General features: G+C 38.6%; 1 protein-coding gene across 1 annotated transcript in view; it reads left to right on the forward strand.

Moving 5' to 3' along the window:
- Nucleotides 1-15,709, forward strand: part of MAST2 (microtubule associated serine/threonine kinase 2) — a 187,152-nt gene that overhangs the window by 136,658 nt on the left and 34,785 nt on the right. The window contains exons 9-11 of the mRNA XM_059477731.1: nt 1,493-1,647; nt 9,154-9,229; nt 10,089-10,298. Of these exons, the coding sequence (XP_059333714.1) occupies nt 1,493-1,647; nt 9,154-9,229; nt 10,089-10,298 (441 nt within the window). The remainder of the gene's footprint in view (nt 1-1,492; nt 1,648-9,153; nt 9,230-10,088; nt 10,299-15,709) is intronic.

A 15,709-nucleotide genomic window follows, 5' to 3' on the forward strand; every position in this document is an offset into this window, starting at 1 on the left:
TTGCAATACCAGAACCTGGGTATCTGTTAAGGCAGGTTTTTAATTGTCTTTAATACTTCCTTTTCTGTAAAATGCCTCTGTGCAGTGCAGTGGGAGTGGATCTGGAGCCAATTAAATTTTTGTCAAAAATAGGATCTTTAGGCTGATATGTTCTTATATTACCAGTTTTTCTGTTTTTTACAATACTTGGAATAACTACACCATTTGAACATTCTATGTGACTTGTTCATCTCAGATTTGCTGGCTGATTGGGTTTTTCCCCTCAGAAAATGTCAATCCAAGTGATCTAGCTATATAAGTAAAGAGAGATATGCTTTCTTTCCCATGCTAGGTGAGTTAAATCTTTGGTCATATGTGTTATATCATGTATAACTCCCTCCTACCAATACTTCTGGTACTAGGATGTAGTGCTTCCAGTCTAAGTGAAGGTTGTTGTAGCAAAAGGAAAAGTTTTCCTGCTGGAACAGTGTACATAATTAATTTCATCAGATAACAAGGAGCTGTGGAACTTAGGTCAGGGTGATGTTTTTAATAAGGCCCACTGGTGTTGTTCAGTGCTACTCTGATTATTCAGCACTTCTTTTTTTATTTTCCCCTTTGTTTTTAAAGAGAATTTTTAATTTGTCCTTACGTAATTTATTTTCTTCTCTAAAATGGAAAGGGGCATTGAAGAATCACACACAAAAAATACATTTGTTACTTGACCTTCAGCTTTTTCTCCTGGAATGTCTAACTTTGATGTTATTAGTATTTTCCACTAATATTTCCACAAGTACTTCTTTTAATCTCAGGTTTTATGAGGTTCACAAATTAACACAGTTTCATGTCTGTTATTATCACAGAACGTGTCATATAAATGCATCAACTTATTTGCAGAAGAATAAAATGTTTAGTTCACTGATGAGAAACTTTGTTAGTCTTACCAGTCAGATACTTTATATATTGTTGCTACCCTGGTTAGAGAAGAAGCCTGATGGGTAATGAAAAGGAGAAATAAAATCCTGACCATTTACAATAGCAATTTCCTGTGAGAGCCAATAACCAAAAAAATCTGAGGTCTACACAGCTCCATAGCATTTTGCATGCCATGAAGCTCCTGAGCTAAGAGAATATGAGGGAAAAGGAAAGAAAGTTGCTCACCACTCCAGGAACCTCCTTGTCCTTTCCTGAGTAGTGCTGGTACTCACATGCCTCCCTTTCTGTCTCCTGATAGTAAATTATCTGCATGATCAGATGTGCTGGTTCCAGAATCAGATGCAATGGTTCCCTAGCCCTCTCCCAAAGTTTTCCTGATCTGACCAGCTCTGTCATTGAATGTAAGGGTTGGTTTAGCCCGATGAGGGCAATAAAAAGAGGCACCTGGTCTGATAAATAGCTTTCTTTTCCGCTGGAGTGCGCAGTGTCTGGCAGAATCCGTTCCTCTTCCATTCATTAGCTGACCCCTATGCATGCGTTTAGTGCATTTCTTTTCTGTATTTTTTTCTGTACTCAGTCATCATGCTCATCTCAGGAGAAGCTGCACCAGCTGCCCTTTCAGCCCACGGCAGATGAACTTCATTTCCTGACAAAGCATTTCAGTACTGAGAGCATCACTGATGAGGAAGGGCGCCATTCTCCAGCCTTGAGGCCTCGGTCTCGCAGCCTCAGGTGAGCTTTGGATTGCTTGTGGAATTTTTTACGTTGTTGGACACATTTATTGCATTTCTATATGTGCTTTCAGATCTAAGAATCATTACTTGTAGTTGCTTTGTTACATGTGTTTGAAACTTTTAATCAGCATTTAACTCACCTCATCTGATCACAAAGGATTTTTTCTCACATTGCTGAGCTTTTGGATTGCAAAGTGGTTGGTATGCTCTGCTTTTGTATTTTCACAATAACTCTATGAAAACATGATCAGCAAGTGTCTCAAACTAACTGCATAGGGCATAGGTTTCCTTTAGTGAAGTTTCTTCTCAGAATTTTGCTGCAATATCATAAGGATGTGGTTATAACCACTTTTAATAACTTTTCTGGCAATGCTTCAGAATAGATAAAGTCAAAACCTTAAATGGAGTTGCTCCCCAGCACGATTTTTTAATAGTGCTGAAAATGTTTCTGCTGCATTAATAATTGAATAATTTTACTTTTGGTTCAGAGAACTGGTTGTTCAAAGATAACTGTCCAGGTTATTTCCTTGTGTAGTTGATTTCTCCATACATAAAACCAGAAGCAACTAGAATTTCATCTTTCACAGAATTACAGAATGGCTGAGGTTGGAAAGAATCTGTGGAGGTCATCCTGTGCAAAACCCTTTCCAAGCAGGCTGCCCAGGATCATGTCCATATAGCTTTTGGACATGTATCTCCAAGGACAGAGATTCCACAAACTCTCTGGGCAATCTTTCTGCAGATCTCTAACAGCTATGTGCAATAAATCCACAAACACTTTGTATCATGGCAAAAGCCTCAAGTTTTGCTATGCCTTTAGTGCTGGACCAAGTGAACAAAAGTCTAGGGAAAGTCTAGACACACCTTGTGAAAGAAAAGGGTTTTTACAAGCAGGGTTGAAGGAGGTGAAGCCTTCATTCATCTGAGGATGCTGAAGGTGGATATCACCTTTAAATTAATGGACAATATTCAAAAACTCTGCCAGCTGGAATTGCTGAATCAGCGTGCCCAGCTCAGGACTTGGGTGGGCATTTGTAAAAGTAGGAAGTGAAACAGGCCAGGATAGTAACAAAACCCATGGTGAATATCATGTCATGGCAGAGCTGATCTTTCAGGATTATTTGTCATTATTCGTGTGTTCTAAACTTCAGTGCAGGCTGCATGGTAATTGCATATGGACCTGCTAAGTGTAATTGCACAATAATAATCTACAGGAGCAGGTGAGTGCTGTGGGTAGTGGCACACAGCCAGGGACCTCCTCAGTGCCATGTAGTGAAGACTAATTGTAAATTCTGTACTAAGCCCCTTTGAACCATAGTCCTGCCACTGATAACCCTGACCCTGCTGAGCAGTGGAACTGTGGTGGCACCAGTTCTCTAGGGGTGAGGCAGCTCCTGCAGACTCACATGCTAAAGTAATGATTATCCTCTGGCACAGGTGTCATCCTGGTGTAGAAAACACTTCTGCTAATGCAAGAATGATATACATGACCATGTAAAGAGCCCAATTTTATTTTCTTCCTTGTTAATATGGGTTATTAGGTTGCAGAGAATTTTGCCTCTGTGAGCCAATTTGAAGCAGACTGATCATGGAGCAGGTTTATAATTTGTGGTGGGATGAGATTAATTCAGTGTGTCATATGATTAATCTTCTTCTTCTCTTGGATACCTCTTCTGGCTCTCTCACTGGTTTTTAGTGTGAAAATGTCCACCCTTATTGGTATTCCAAAGCTTAGAAAGAAGTAATTTAATTTTTTCAACTCACTGTGCCTCATTTGGTTTCCATTTTGCTTATTGCCAGTCCTGTGATGCTGTGTGACTCTAAAGCACCCTTGCCACTACCAAGCATTCATGCTGGCCCTTGTACCTCCAAGGAGAATGGATAGGTCACTCCAACCAACTGCAGCAATGTTTGCAGGAGCAAAATCCCTCTCACAGAGGGCAGCCTGTGCTTGTAAACAAATGCTGAAGCACATGCAGACCAGACCTTGTTCACTGCACAAAGCTTGCTTATTTATTTGCCCACACTTCAGAATTACCCCACTTGGTGAGAAGATATTTTCACTTACTTAAAAGCTGAGAACAGCTTTTGTTTTTCAACATTGAATTCAATTAAGCACTAATTTCCTTAAAATGTATTTTTTCACTCAGTGGTCTTGTTTGATCAGCTTTAATGAAAAGCAGATGAACAAAATACATCAGACATTTCCCTTAATTGGGAGCCATGGCTTTATAATTTAAAAGATGGTGTCATAGTTAATGATGGTGTCATACACATAGTTAATGTGTATTCATTTTCCTTCCTATATGACTGCAGCCTTACATCTGTTTTTGAGAGAGGAAGTGGCATTTTGAGATGTCACTGCCAAATGCTGAGATTGTTTTTTTGTCTCTGTAATCCAAGATATTTTTTTAGAAATGCAGATGATCCTTTTATGCTCCTAGGTATAGAATATTGCCTAGATGTAACTTTTGGAAAAATATATGTACTTTTTTGGCTAGAAATGTACCATTTTCTAGCTGCCAATGTTCTGTTCATACAGAGCACTCTTAATGATCAAACTGGATGATAAAACTTATAAAGTATGCAGTCATGGAGGGTGCACTGACAGATTGGTAGCACCTCTGCTTTGCTTGAGGTGTTCTGCCAGTGTGCCTTGAGGATACTCATCTTTTATTTAATCATGCCTTATTTGAAATGCCCAGAATTTCTGCCCTGAAGAAATGGCACTGGTTCTTTCCCAGCTGCTTCCCTCTGCAGGGGGAAAGAGGGAACAAGAGACCAGCACTGAAATGCAGAGGTGTGACATCCTTATAAAGCTGCTTGCAAAATCCAGGAGCCTGTTCTCTTATCTGTCTCAAAAAGATCCAGTGCTCACATGCTCAGTCAAAGAACATCTTTCTATGTGATCCACCTGTTTAGGTGCTTGTAGTGTGTCTTCTGTAGAAGAAAAGACTTCTTTATTACCTGTAGAAGTAGTTCCTAAATATCATCTCTCAACTGTTCTCTTTTTTTTTTATTTTTTTAAATAATGCAACCTTCAAATTCTTTAAGTTATTGACCAACAGGGAGATCCCCAGGCTACATTTGTTTTGTTCAGATCAATCCTAGACTTCACCTGAACAAGATCTTTTCTCCGTGGAGTAAAATGCATGAAAAGTTGTGAATACTTGCGCTAAACTTGGCATCATTACTCTTTTTAAGTTAAAGAGATGCTGCCTTCCATCTTTTCCCAGTTCTCTTCACTTGTCATCTTTAGCAGTTGCTCACATGTGGGAATGTGTGGATAATGTCAGAGATAAAAGTAGAGTTAACTAATAAAGACTTTTTCAGGAGCTGCCTTTGTGCAGTCACTCAGCCCACCAATCTGCCCATTTTTCTTGATCTCTTTTTGTGTTTCAGGATAATGTTGTCTAGGTAAAAAGGGCAGAAGATTGTTGCAGTGAATTTTTATGTAGTTGAATTAGATGAGATCATCCTTCTTCATCTCTTTGCAGGGTAGTGCTTTTTAAATGCAATCCCCCAGCCTGACTTTTAGCACACTGGATCCTGCTGTTAAGAATATACAGACAAAACAACTGGAAAATACCACAAAAAGACTTCTGATGATAAAATGCCTAAGAAGCAATAGGTGTTGTGGAAACCAGTGGCCTACACAGTCCATTTTTATCTTTCATCCTGCAGGCTGTGGGGCTCTCTCCTCTCAGTGCACTTCAGAGGCAGCTTTAACCACTTGAGTAACCGTGGTGTGTTCATCCCTTCACGCTGCTCTCAGGCAGGGCCATCCACCACAAGCTGTGGAGCAGGGATTCAATCCCCATGGATTTGGGAAAGGATAATAGTTTTATATTCTACAGCACAAGGCATCTATTCCTTCTGAAAACACATTCTAACTGCATTACAGATAATGTTGATCTCTTTTTTTCCTCTCTCAAGACGGTGTGTCCTGTGAACTTGACTTGAAAGGGTTTTTCAAAGTGGTCGTATTTACATTTATTAACTTTTGGGTTCACTCACCTTTTTTGTGGTTTTCTGTTATGAAGAAAACTGGGTATCCTTATTTGTTCTTTGCACTGCTTGTTACTCCAACTTTGTGTTTTCATTCTAAAGCAGTCTCAGTTTTTGCTGGCATGCACAAAACTCCTGAAATATTGGAAAGCAGAAGTTGCAGCCCCTGCTGCTGGGGAAGTTTTCTGACTTCTAGTATTAATGTAACTTTCATTACCTCAAAGATTTAAATATTTATTTCTTGGGAAAAGAGGAAGGCTCACCTTCAGCAGGAGGCTTATTTTAGTGCCTACTTTATCCAACTTTAGCTCTCTAGTTTTCAAATTCCTTATTTTGTGTGTCTGGAAATGACAGAAAATTAAAGTCTATAGCTCTGTGTTTCCCATGAGAACTGACTTCAATCATATCCTGTAAACACAACCTAATTAAACCTTTATATACAGTGTGAAAGCAGAGGGAAACAGTGCTTTCAGCTTTTTTGTTTTTTCCTAATAAGTACAGCTGCCACAGTGAAGGAGAAATTGCCTATTCATAAACATGTTGGTTTTATTTAGTCATCCTTAAACTAGATTTTGTGAGATTTAAGTTATTGCGTAAACGTTGCTCCTCAAAATAGCTCTCTATAAGCTATTTTCACTTTGAAGCATCAGATAAGGAGACATGAGTTTTGACAGGTTGAAGGCAACAGAAATCTTTGTGGGAGATAGATATCCCTGAAAATCCACCTCCACGTTGTCTCATAAAGAGGAGGAAGCGTGAAGGAGGGGAAAAGAGAGTAGTTTTTCATTCTGCTGTTAAGCTTAAGGGGACAGATATTATTCTTCTAATGTCTGCTCTGCTGAAATGAAAAACTCACTGACAATAATCACTTCTTTGACCTACCTATCTGCACCAAGAAAAGGGAAGGAGCCTGCCTTTTGTTTTAAATTTTATGCACGTGCACAGCATGTGTCCTCTGTTTTGCAGAAAATAATCTGTTCTTCTCTGAGGCTTGAAATGTTAGATTGGTTTGGTTCTGCCTGTGAAATTTTTTGGTGCTGGATAGATGTGTGAAGCTTTTGCATTTGAAAAGATGTCATGCCAGTAAAATGTCTTAGACTCCTTTTATCTTATTTCTAAATTTACTTGTGTTCTCCCTTGGTGGCATTCAGTTATCTGCCCAGTCCTTGTTCCTTTTTCACCTGGTTGTGTCCTAGAGGTGCTGTAGAGAACCTGGCAGTGCTTGGCAGACAGTCTTTAGTTAGTTAGGTATCCAGCTAATTAGTTCCTTAGTTTCCCAACCTAAGAATCAACATTAGAAATTATGATGCAGTATATTATGTTGCAGTCTTGCTATAGTCAGCTAGACATTTAATTTGACCTCGTATATTGAGCAAATTTTATTTTGGGTGACAATGTGCCCCTTGATCTGAAGTTTTATCCAGAGATTTCTGGGTATTCTGTTGTTTTGATTGTTAGAAAGTGGTAGAAGGTGAGAGACAAAACTGCAAATGCCCAAGGAAGCACTTTCTTACCAATTGGTGTGCACAGAAATTTTTTTGTAAACAAAAGCAAACACAGTAAATTCTCCTATCATGGGTCTCCCTAAGGAAATTCTACATCTGCTGGCAGGACAGCTCAAGTAGCCTGATTTCTGCAGAGCTCTTAATTTCCTGTATCCGTATGAATAAAGTGCCTTGAAAGCAAAAGGCAAAATCCCTCATGTTTTATTGTAGCCCTAAGACAGCAAATACTTAAGCATGTACAAATTTTACTGTTAAAGTGAAGTATGTGTGTGCCTCAGTATTTCTGTGTAAGTATCAAAGGGCTCATATATACTTGTAATTTATACCTCACTTAGATCACACAGAGAAGAATTACATCAGAGAAAAATAAATTCTTCAATAACTGTGTTCACTAAGTCCTCCAGCTCCATATGAAGTACCAGTAAGCAAGTGTGGCGTTTGTGTCAGCATGTTTGGTCTTAAGAGAAAAAAGGATAAGGATAGCAGGCTAAATGTGCAGGGGAATTTGCTTATAACTCTGCAATTTAAATGTTTTTACCCGAATGTTTAATTATGTCATACATTACATATGAATATAAATGTAAGTTTCTTTTTAAAGAAATTCTTCTTGATTAAAAATATCTATCTATGAAGCTAAGGGAAGTTGATGAAAATGTCTTTTTACTTGCTATTCATAACATACAATTCAGTTTTCTTCTTCTTCAACATAAGGATTCAGTGACAGATTTAATCTGAAGTGCATTTTCTCAAGCTAAGGAATAAGCAGTAATAAAAACAAGACATGACGTAATTAATGGAATTTCAGTACAAGGCATAAAAAGAGTTTGGTACTGCTGCAATCTGTGACACAATGAGTTAAATTTTCTTTGAATTGTTAATATATGTTGCCAAAAGAATGTTTTTTGCTCTAAATAGGTTAGCAGGAAGGTAGTAACTGTAATGCATTCCAAGTTTAAAATGCATTTATTCCATTTAGAGAGATCGATTTCATCCTTCACTAGCAAGTTTGAAATGTTTGAAGGCATTTAAGATAAAATTGTATCTTTTGACATAGAGTATTTTTAGGAGTATTTACTTCTCTTAAAATCATGAAGGCAATGATCATGTAAGATGCCAAATAATTGAAGCCCTTGTTTGTTTTGAGCATTGAAACAAGGTAGCTGGAGCACTGAGCTGCTGCAGGCGATCTGTAGCTGGGGATTATCTGCATTACCTCATCCGCCTGTCCTTGGTGGCAGAGTGAGTCAGAGCCCTGCATACCATCAGATGTGATGAAACAAGATGCAACCTTTCTTTAAAAAAACCCACCCAAACAGTAACATAAATGCAGCTTGTCAAGATTTACTGTCCTGTTTTTTTATTTTTTGAGTGCTTTAAAGTTTCTTGCAAACTGTGCATAGATGCATATGGATCCATGGTGTAATGTGCATCAAGGGAATGCAGCTTTCATAAAAGAACTCTGTCCCTGTTGCCTGTGGGATTTATTTTATATGTAAGATTTAGCTGAATAACAGTGCTCGTGCAGTATCCTTCAGACAAAGCAAAACAAATCACCCCAACTTCCTTACTTCCTATTGCCCTGCTCCCTTCTGGCACTGGAGACTCCAGAGCTCAGTGTGATTTTTTTTTGAGTAGGGCTGCTCCTGCTTCCATGGAGGGCAGTCACAGGATGAAGGGAATAGCAAATGTATCTGCAATAAATGTGCCGGGGTTCTGCAAGCTTCTGTGTTAGGGTTTGCATTCACTGGAAATGGAATAGGGGAGTTTCTACCAGAGCCTGTGTGGGGACAGGGATGTCAGCATCTCCAGGAGACTGCAGACTGCCACTGCTTGCCAGGATCTTCTCTGAGGTCCAGCATCTGCACAGCACTGAAGTGAACTCAAAGCTTTGGAATGGCTATAGTCAATGTGGCAGCATTATGATTAGCGCTGGGTTTTGAAGTTTTGGTGTGATATCTGTAAATGATAACATGATTTCTTTTCTCCTCCAGCCCTGGTCGCTCTCCAGTTTCCTTTGACAGTGAAATAATAATGATGAATCATGTGTACAAAGAAAGGTTTCCAAAGGTAAAGAAATACTTTTTGAATAATGCATTCAATGAACTTGTGTCCAAGCTCAGAATTAGTTTGTAGTGCTGGTTGGTGAAGGAGTCCAGCTTTTCAAGCAGTGATTGAGAGTTTGAAGCTGCCTCCTCATCTTCATATCTTAATTCTGCAGTAGAAGAAATAGATTTAGTGTATGTAGAGATTAAGTTGGAAAAGGCTGAATTGGGTTTTTTTGTTTGTATTTCATATTTGCTAAATTTTGATGTCTTCTATTGGCACGAGAAATTCTCACAAGAGTGAGAAGAAGAGCCATGCCTTGGCTTTTTAAAAAGCTGGATAATGAAACCTGTGGAAGCAAGTTAAAAGACAAAATCTCATTGAAATGAGTGTAAAATATTGTGTATCCCACAGCTGTCGATATGGCCATTCCTTCCTGTTCCACCACCAGTAAAAATAGATGTTTCTCTGGAGACAGGATATCAGGGCTTATAGTGATAGAAACGCTGCGTGTTTCTTGCTTGGGGCAACGATTTTCAGCTTCCACAGTCTTGTCTGAAAGTTCTGAAAACTGCCTCACATCTTACATCCTTACTTTGGAGACCCAGGGAGGAATACAGCCTCAGGACCAAGATATTTTTATGGTCATTTACATTTTCAGAAAGCATGTTTTGATTAATTTTTGCTGTTTGCTCATGTGAATATAACTTTTGCCTCTGATGTGCTATCTTGACTCTCAGAAAACGCTACTGTATTTTGGAATATTTTTTAAGCCTCGTGCAATATGATATTGCAAATGTTTCTTTAGCACCCTACTTGTTTATGCTTTAAGGTCTGCCTTAGTAAAATTCAGGAGTAATTTCTCTTTATTCTGCACTTTTAGGCCACGGCACAGATGGAAGAACGGCTGGCTGAGTTTATTGCCTCCAATGCTCCTGAGAACGTGCTGCAATTAGCAGATGGGGTCCTAAGTTTCATTCATCATCAAGTTATTGAACTGGCCAGAGATTGCCTAGATAAATCACGTGAAGGTCTTATTACTTCTCGGTACTTTTATGAGCTGCAGGAAAACTTAGAGAAACTTCTCCAGGATGTAAGTGCCCTCTGGAAAGTAGAATATATTATTTTGATTGAAACTTTAACCAATAAGCCAGAGCTTTGATTTTAGGAGAGACAGTGTGGATTCCAGGGGAGGGGCAGTGGGTGGGGGATGTCAGGAGATCTGAGATGTTCCAATCATCTGGAACAGAATCTACTGTGGCTGGATTTGAGTAAATCACTTCACCTGTGAACTTTGTTTGTACAGAAATTAAATGGGAATATGAGTAAGTCAAAGGCAGTCTTCACCATTTATGAAAACTGAGTTTACTCAGCTGAACAAAATTACTGAAATATTTTCTCATAAACTTCAGGACTCTGAATGACTTATTAATTACAAGAGAGCCTTCAAGGAGTGAAAACACCATAGCTATTAGTGTTGCTGTAAATTTTTCACAAAAGATTTTCTTGAGCTGAGCGTAATCCAGTTGTGGGCTTTTAGTACTTGGATGTGTTTTGTGGCATTCAAAGCATATGAAAATACACAAGGGGGCGTAATTTTAATGCAGTCTCAGTATGCTTCAGCTACTCATTAAAAATTGCTTTTTCCCTTCAACATGAAAACAATATTAAATTTCAAACATCTCTTAGAATTTATGCCATAACTGTTGTGAAGAGTTTGTGCTATTGCCAATTGCTGGGTCCAGACCTCTGTTTAGGAATATCTTCCTAATCCTCTGCTTTAATGATACAGCAAGCTGAAAAAACTGATTTTATAAATATTGCATTCTCAGATAGCAAATATCACAGAGACACCTGGAAAGAGAACATCTAAAATACTTTGTTTTCTGTTATGGTATTCATTTTATTTTACCTTTATCGATAAGTTTGTCAACTCACTGACATGACTTGCACTAGATTGTGTCCCTTTGCCACTCTTTTCAGACATTAGAAAAAGGAAAATGAGTAAAAATACTATATTAATATACATTTGTTGTATTAAAAAGCTTTGTGAAAGCTGCGGGAACTTCCCTTGTATCAGCTAAATTTTTTGGCTGCCCCATTTATCTAAGTGTGGCTGTAATTTTTCTGGTATTTGTTATGCTTGAGAGAAAAATGAGTCATGTTTGGATCTGTGGTGTTCTGTTTGGATGGGGAATATAATTTTGACAGACCAAGAGAGGTAGGGAATATCTTTTGAGGGTCTATATGATTGTCTGCCTATTGGATATAACCACTTGTGGATCCCCCTTCTATCTCCAGAGTCTGGAAGCAGAGTATTTGCACATGTCAGCTGTGAAATAAGGGATCAGGTCTCTTTGGGTGATGGTTTGGAAGTTGGGAAGGTTTCATTAAAAGTGACTTTGTATGGTCATCAAAATCCCTTATGTTTCAGGGGCACAGGGGGACTACACTGTGTTTTACTGCTTTTGGTAGCAGATCCTTGGAGCCTGAAATTCTCCCTGAACCTGAGTTTCCTCCTGTGTGTGGACAGTGATTTCTTACACCATAAGGAACTGAGAGAGCCATAAATTAGGGCTGGCCACTTCCAGTCTGCATTTTCAGTCCTGTCTTCAGGCCTGAAGAGGTTAATCAGGGTCTCAGAGAAGGTGTGGGTCAGATAAATCAGCTTTTCCTTTTCTCCCCTTTCCCTCAGAACAAATCCTCAAAATATACTTCTTAAATGTCCCTTCCCCCTTGATCCTACAGGTATTATCCTGCTGCTCTGAAACACTGGGAAAGGTGTAATTGGACTGTGATTAGAGGAGATGCAATGGTCATCTGAGCTTGCTCAGGAATTGACATTTGGGGCTTTCTTTGCCTCTTCCTCCTTAACAGCGTCTGTGGTGTGAGGGCGAGAGAGGGGTCAGCTCTTGAGTGTGATTGATTTACTCTGGGAAGTAAGGTGGGCTAGAGGTGATTAAAGCAAAGTTTAGAGAGGCAGAACAGGCTGGGAAGAAGAGAACAAAGACATTAAAGACATTGCAGGAAAGCCAAAGGCTTCATTCCACATCTTTCTCATTTGTTTGGTTTTTCTTTCCTGTCTTATGGATTTTTCTGTTCCTTAGCTTATCATCTTTTAGATTTTAATATTTAAGAGCTGCTTGTTTCCTCTGCTTGCCTAGTCTGTGCTTGGCACTTCAGACTGCATTCCGCAAGGAAATAATTGGAACATTTTAGTCAAAATATATAAAAATTGGTGATATTACTTCCTTTGGAGGACTCACCTGAAGCACAGGACATTTTGGAGTCAAGTTTAAACTATTCCAAACTTGATGGCAGGATCTTAACCTTTGTTTAGGTTGTAAAGTATCATAAATAATAGGTACATAAATAGTACCAATTAGAAGGTAATTCAAAGAGCTGTTCAACTTGGGAGTTGTATGGTCTGTGTAGGAGGCTATGGAGTTTTATGGTATATTTTTATAACATACTGAAAGATTGGAAAGATGCTTTATTGGTGAATAATGAGGCCAGCAAGTGGCAGAAATATCCACAGATTTTCTTACAATTTTACTGTGAAATAATGGATTCTCTCTCTTAAAAATTCTTTTTAGGGTATTGATTCTAATACCTGCTAACAAACTAAACTTGCACAGCATTTCAAACTATAAAATGGAAACTTGATTTAATATATTGTAGTTTGAGTAAAAATGTAAAACAGATTGTTTGGGTATGCAAATAATGAGCTGTTTAAATGCACCAAACCAGAAAGCTTTTGGAAGACTTTTAGATCCTGGCTTTTGTAATAACAGGCCAACAGATCTCATTAGCTATGGCAAATGAGATCTTTTCCCTTGTTTGGAGCATGAAATACTGTCTTTTAGCCAGAAGAACTTATCACATCATTGAAATAATCATGAGGTAAAAATGAATTTAAGAGATTTTCTTCATTTTGGAAAATGTGAACTTGAATGCTATACTTCACAAAGTAGAAATACAAAAAAATAAGATAAAACACCGCTATAAAAAAGAACATGTGACATTCAGTTCTTTACCTGTTACCATGGGTTAGAATCTCAGGTTACTGAGGAACAAAAAGTTATAGGCAGTTATTCCTTGGCTGAATCAATAGGGTAGAAGTAGCCAAGGTGTAGCCAGTTGGGCAGGAAGGTGAAGGATTACAGGTGTTTCTGTGAACAAAAGGAGCAGGGGAGGGTATGAGCATTCTACAGCAGTGACTGATGCTGCATATTGGCAAATGGATATTCTGGCTGGGGTTGCTTTCTTAGTAGGAGCCTGAGTGTAAATTTATCAGTCCTAGGCTTTGCAGGTCTATTGTTTTGGTTTCCATCAGTATATTAGCTCAATTACAGCGTTGTGACTTGCATATCCCAGTTATTGGTCCTGCTGAAGCCCAGGGGAGGACAGTGATTTTAATTTCATGCCCCAGCAGCCACAGTTAGTGACGGATGGGTCTTTCAGAGGAGGGAATCGGTTTGTAAATTACCCATCGCTGCCTCCTGTGCACGTGTCACCAGCAGCGTGTGCAGGAATGGCATCAGCCCCTGCCCAAAGCCCTCCTGGGGACGGCAGGGAGCCCTGAGATGCCACCAGCAGCCCGGTGTGTGGTGCTGGGGCCGCGCTGCTGAGGTGGCACAGCTGGCACCTGGCTCATGGGAGCAGCAGATGGTGCTTGGCTGGACACACCTCCAGCTCCTGGGCTCTGTCCGTGGCACACTGGGGACGAGGAGTCCGTAGGGATGTCCGGGCTGTGCTGTGGCAGCAGCAGAGAAGAGGAGGCAGTTTCACTGTGCATCTTGGAAGAGCAGCGCTGTGCAGAGATGATGGCTGAGTGGCTGTTACAAGTTGTGTTTGGTTTTTGTGAATGCTTTTTTTATTTTTCTTTCTCCTTTTGCTTTTCTGTATCATTTGGCAGTCATGGTCTAGCTTTTCATTTTCAAAACAGACACCTGATTAAACTAGCTGCATTTTTAAATTGTTTTGCCTGGATTGTCAGAGATGAGAAGAGGAGAAAACAAAAGGACTTGATTTAAAAGACTAAGTTCTCTTTAACAGCACCAATGGGTGCAAAATGATGAATTATATCTATTATATTATATTTTTTGCATAATATAACCTATGTGGGGGGGAGGAAAGAACTTTCCAATTGCATGGCTCAAGTTTAAAATAATACAAAATTGTTAATGTTTTATCTATTCATTTCAGTGCAGCTAACCTCTGGTGATCTGGAATGGCTTTTAAAATATGAAAGCATGAATTTCTTTCTAAAATTTATATTGTAACTTGTAAGTTTGCATAATGCATTAGAGAACAAAAGGTGACTTTATAATTTTTGTTGTGATTATTTTCTATTTTATAATTTAAAAAATATTTTAATTAGGAAAAGAAATCACAACTTATTTCAATATTTCTAAAACAATCTTTTTAAGGCTCCATAGCCAGAAGGACTTCTGTTGTTGTTTTTAGATAAGGAATTAGCAGGTACATCATTCTCTTCAAGGTTAAAATTCTAGCCAGTGCTTACCAGTGCAGAAGGACACAATCAACATTTCTATTCTGACTGGTGTCGAAATGAAAAATAATGAATCTCTTAATATTTTTTCTTTGGCAGCAAAGTATCAGAGATATGTTACATAAGATGCTGCTTTTGTATTTCTAGTTCTGAGTTTCTGCTCCCTGTGTTTGTATTGCTCTTTTAGGTGGTCACCAGTGTGATTTGACTTCTCAGACATATAAAACATATAAATATGTCTTCTTAGGTGATTCTAATGGACAACATTAAATGAACCTTTTAGTTTATTGCTGCTTGCACTGTTGATAAAATATCACTCCTATAAGTAACTGGATCATTGCCAGCAAAAGCTCATTTATATTTGTGGCTGTGTCACAGCACAATTTTTAGACCTTGGGGAAAAATAGCTGTACTTTGTTTAAGAGTTTTTGCATTGCCATTTTTTTTATCACTCTGCAATGAAATACTATTATATTTCTGCCCCAGAACTCATCATGCAGCCATTGTGTGCTTCATCAAGAGAAGGGTAAATTTCTGAGGGGTTTTTTGTGTTGCCTTTTTTTTTTTTTTTAATTATTATTGTTTTGGTGTGTTTGGTTGTAAAAAGACATCCCATCACACAAATACACACGTACATCTTGAAACTAAGACTTCAGTTTATTCTGAAATCCGGTGAAGTAACAGACAGGACTAAATCCTCTGAATTAAGTTTTATATGCTCTTTTCGTTGCTTATCTGCTTGGACCTGCATAACATACATTGCAATGCTGGAGTTACTCAACAGTAAAAAGGAGAAACTGAGATTGAGTTTTTCTTGATGATGAAGAGAAATTCTAGTTCAAATTCTAGCTGAAAGTAAAGCTCAGAAATGTGTCAGTTAGTCATTACCTAGATGTCAGTGTTGTGTGGAAGGTAAAATTGAAAAAATCAATATTCCTCTGTTCATTTTAAAAAATAAACTGAGCCCACGTTGTATCTATTATAATTGA

The sequence above is a fragment of the Ammospiza nelsoni genome, chromosome 9, assembly GCF_027579445.1.
Source record: "Ammospiza nelsoni isolate bAmmNel1 chromosome 9, bAmmNel1.pri, whole genome shotgun sequence".
Taxonomy (NCBI): Eukaryota; Metazoa; Chordata; class Aves; order Passeriformes; family Passerellidae; genus Ammospiza; species Ammospiza nelsoni.